This window comes from Gekko japonicus, unplaced genomic scaffold (genome assembly GCF_001447785.1).
Source record: "Gekko japonicus isolate JY-2015 unplaced genomic scaffold, Gekko_japonicus_V1.1 scaffold4426, whole genome shotgun sequence".
NCBI classification, from domain to species: Eukaryota; Metazoa; Chordata; class Lepidosauria; order Squamata; family Gekkonidae; genus Gekko; species Gekko japonicus.
The window spans coordinates 582-4,134 of record NW_015173822.1 but is presented as its reverse complement, the minus strand read 5'-3'; the positions used below and the strand labels follow the sequence as shown (position 1 = coordinate 4,134).

The following is a 3,553-nucleotide window of genomic DNA, read 5'->3' as shown; positions in this document are numbered from 1 at the left end:
AAAGCCGAAGAGCCAGCGCTGTCCGAAGACCTTTCCGTGGTCATGTGGCCGGCATGACTAAACACCAAGGCGCACGGAGCGCTGTTCCCTTCCCACCAAAGTGGTACCTATTTATCTACTTGCAATTTCTTGCTTTCGAACTTCTAGGCTGGCAGGAGCTGGAACTAGAGACGGGAGCTCACTCTGTCATGCGGCGCACTCGGGTCTCGAACTGCTGACCTTCCACAACCTGCAGTTCAGCGTCTTAACCACTTGAGCCACCGCAGCTCCTACACTGATGCATACGGCTTTGCAAATTAACCAAAAGTCAATGTGATGAGGACCGAGCATACGCCTTGAAAAGAGAATACCGACAGCAGATGAGAATTGATTGACAGGAGGGGAGAAGAAGCCAGTTCAAGCTCTGAGAGCTTCCTGAATTGGGGAGGGGGGGGGGATGGCCTTGCCAAGTTGTCAGGCCCCATGCTCAAACCTTCACCACTCACAGGTTCCAAATACCATAATTCGCCCCTCCTCCAGGTGCAAGGCAGGTGAGTCTGAGAGGGTGACTGGACCAAAGACATCCAGTGCACTTCCAGGGCAGAGTGGGGATTCAGATCCCAAGCCAACACTAGTCTGAAAGCTGGGAAACGCCACGTAAGCAACAAACATCATTAGGCAGTGCTGCGAGTGGACACGAAGAAGAGGAAGAAGAGACTGGATTCATATCCCGCCCTTCACTACCCGAAGGAGTCTCAGAGTGGCTTACAATCTCCTTTCCCTCCCCCTCCCCCACAACAGACACCCTGTGAGGTAGGTGGGGCTGAGATAGCCCTCTTGAGAACTGCTCCTGAGAGAACAGCTCTGAGGGAACTTGTGACTGACCCAGGGTCACCCCAGCAGCCGCATGTGGAGGAGTGGGGCAAACCCGGTTCTCCGCCCACGCTCCTAACCACTACACCAAACTGGCTCAGATGTGAACTGATCAGATGTGGGCTAGCAAGGCTTTAGAGATGCTACAACTCCAGGCTGTCCCTAGCCTGCTCACCAGGCCTGGAGCTGTTTGACAGTGTGGGTTAACCAGTGCCCTAAAGCCCACTCAGCCAGCTTCTGCCAACCGGCTTCTGCCAAGGTCACCCTGGCACTCGGCAAACAGAGCTCCAATTTCACCAGCCTCACAGGAGCCCCAAATGGATGCAGAAAGACAGGCAGGCAGCCTGCGGTGGGTAACCCGAGCCAGCCTTCTGTGACTCACCTTCCCAACGGGGAATTTATTCAGGAATTCAGGGGTCTTGTTGGTTTGCCCGAAGTGGAACTGAGGCGGGGCCGAGAGGACCTTGATCTTGGCACCACTGTACTGGGCAGCGATGAGGGCTTTGAACGCCCGCCAGTTCTCAGGGTAGGTGTAGAGAGTCTGCAAAGAGAAGGAGACAGCATGAGAAGCCTGACTCAGCCACCCTGAAGCAAAGGAGAACTCGCTTCCATAAGCAGACCGTGCCCTTTCCTACCCAAGGATGAGAATGCCAAGTGAAAAAAATGTAAATGTAGGAGTCTGTCTCTTCCCCACGGCGGGTACCAGCCCCCCACCATCAGCCACTGCAACACTGCAATATTGCGGGATGTCTAGAAAGCCTCCTGCCCTAATGCTCTGTCAATCAAACAGAACCCCATCAACCTCATTCATAGACACGCCTTCCACTGAGACTCTATTATATCCACTTTCCTAGAAGACCGAGAAGCACTTGACCACACCCACCAACCCAGAGCACCCTCATGCACTCTAAGTAATGTTGCAACCCCCTACTATTTTGACTTCCCCCCCGCAATGAGGTCCAAAATCATACCAGACTAGGAATCCACCAAACCAGCTGCCTTCCTGAAGGACAGCTCCATTAAAAACTTCCAACAAACCCCACCATACCTCTGGGTTATCAAGAGGAACAAGTTCTTTCCAACGCATCCATTTAAACGCTGCCAAGCCTACCACATCCCCAGACCTGAAGTCTTACCTAATGCAACACTCTGGTCTTCAACAGCTGCTAGCCACACCTCTAGACTTCCAAATACAAAGCATGAACGCCAAAGTCACGCCCCTGTTCGTACCCACCTGATCTACAGAGGTAGATTGCCTCTGCACACAGATGCTCTGCTCGACAGTTCAGTACCACCCCAAGCAGTGCCAGCACCAGGAAAGGGACTTTCCTTAAAAAAGCTCTGCTTAAACTCCCAGTGAATGAGGACCCTAAGCCTACAAACCTGTTAGAACACAGAGGGTCCATTGTGACCCCCTAAAGCATCCCATGGGTCCCCGAGTATAGCAGTTTCCCCCGGAGAGCTGGAAGATCAACAATTCCCCCTCCCCAGACATACACCCACCACCACGCTAGTGTAATTTCACCCAAATACCAGGGAAGAGAACCGGTAACTCAATATTCCCACCTGGGCCCTCGGCCACCCCGCCTACCCGCAGTCCAAGCGCCTTCCTCCGCTAAAATCTACTCTAAACGAAAGGCCGGAGCCCTCTTCTCAAGATGACCTACTCCCAGAGCCCAGCCACCGCCCCTGAGACCCGATGGAAACGGATTGCCAACGGTTCTCAGTGGGAAACGCAAGCTCACCCCGGCCGCCGCCATCTTAGCGAGGAGAGGAAAAGGAGGAGCGTCGCGAGAGGCTGCCGTAAAGCGAGCTGCGGCACAACTGGACGGGCTGACACGACATTCCTGGAGGGCCCCGCCCCCCTCTCCCTCTTCTGGGACGTCACTGGGGAGGCGGAGCCCTGCTGTCGAAGAAAATGGTTGGGCGGGTGCGTAACAGGGACAATGGCAACTGTACGCGCCCCTTTAAAGGGGGTGATCCTTACAGCGGAGGCAAGAAGGAAATTGCTGCGTATACCTTAGGGAGTAAGCCTGAACGGGTTTACTAGGAAGCGTGTGGTATTTTAGCAGGTTTACTTGCAGGAAAGCCTAATTAGGCTTGCGGCTCGGGCTGCCAACCTCCAGGAGGGGCCTTGAGATCTCCAAGAATTCCTGTTGATGTCCAGACTACTACAGATATGTTCCCCGGCAGAAAATAGCTAAATTGGAAGGCGGCGGACTCGTATGGAATTGTACTCTGTTGAGGTCCCTCCCCAAACAACCCCACCCTCCATCTCCACAGGTTTAAAAATTTCCCATCTCACAGCTGGCAATTGTACCCACAGCTCTAGTTTGCTGAAGTGGACTCTGAAGTCCCAGCCACAGCACGTGTAGGCAGATAAAAGCTCACTGCATTCAGTGAGACTTACACTCAGGTAAGCAAAAATAAAGGAGTCCAGTGACTGGCACATGAAAGGAAACAGTCCAGCATACACATTCATGAGTCAGCATTCACTTCATCAGATGCATGGGAATGGAAATAACAGTGAGGTTGATTTATTTTATAATTTGTTATTTAACAAAAGAACATAAAAGAAGCCACGTTGGATCAGGCCAATGGCCCGTCCAATCCAAAACACTGCTCACACAGTGGCCAAAAACCTGGTGCCATCAGGAGGGCCACCAGCAGGGCCACAACTCCAGAAGCCCTCCCACTCTCC

General features: G+C 53.0%; 1 protein-coding gene across 1 annotated transcript in view; it reads right to left on the bottom strand.

Moving 5' to 3' along the window:
- The window catches only part of EEF1G (eukaryotic translation elongation factor 1 gamma), a 21,556-nt gene extending 18,863 nt beyond the window's left edge, over positions 1–2,693 (bottom strand). Inside the window, exons 1-2 of the mRNA XM_015423601.1 lie at positions 2,598–2,693; positions 1,235–1,393 (exon numbers count right to left, since the gene is read on the bottom strand). Of these exons, the coding sequence (XP_015279087.1) occupies positions 1,235–1,393; positions 2,598–2,612 (174 nt within the window). The 5' untranslated portion in view covers positions 2,613–2,693. The remainder of the gene's footprint in view (positions 1–1,234; positions 1,394–2,597) is intronic.
- Between the last annotated feature and the right edge of the window lie 860 nt (positions 2,694–3,553).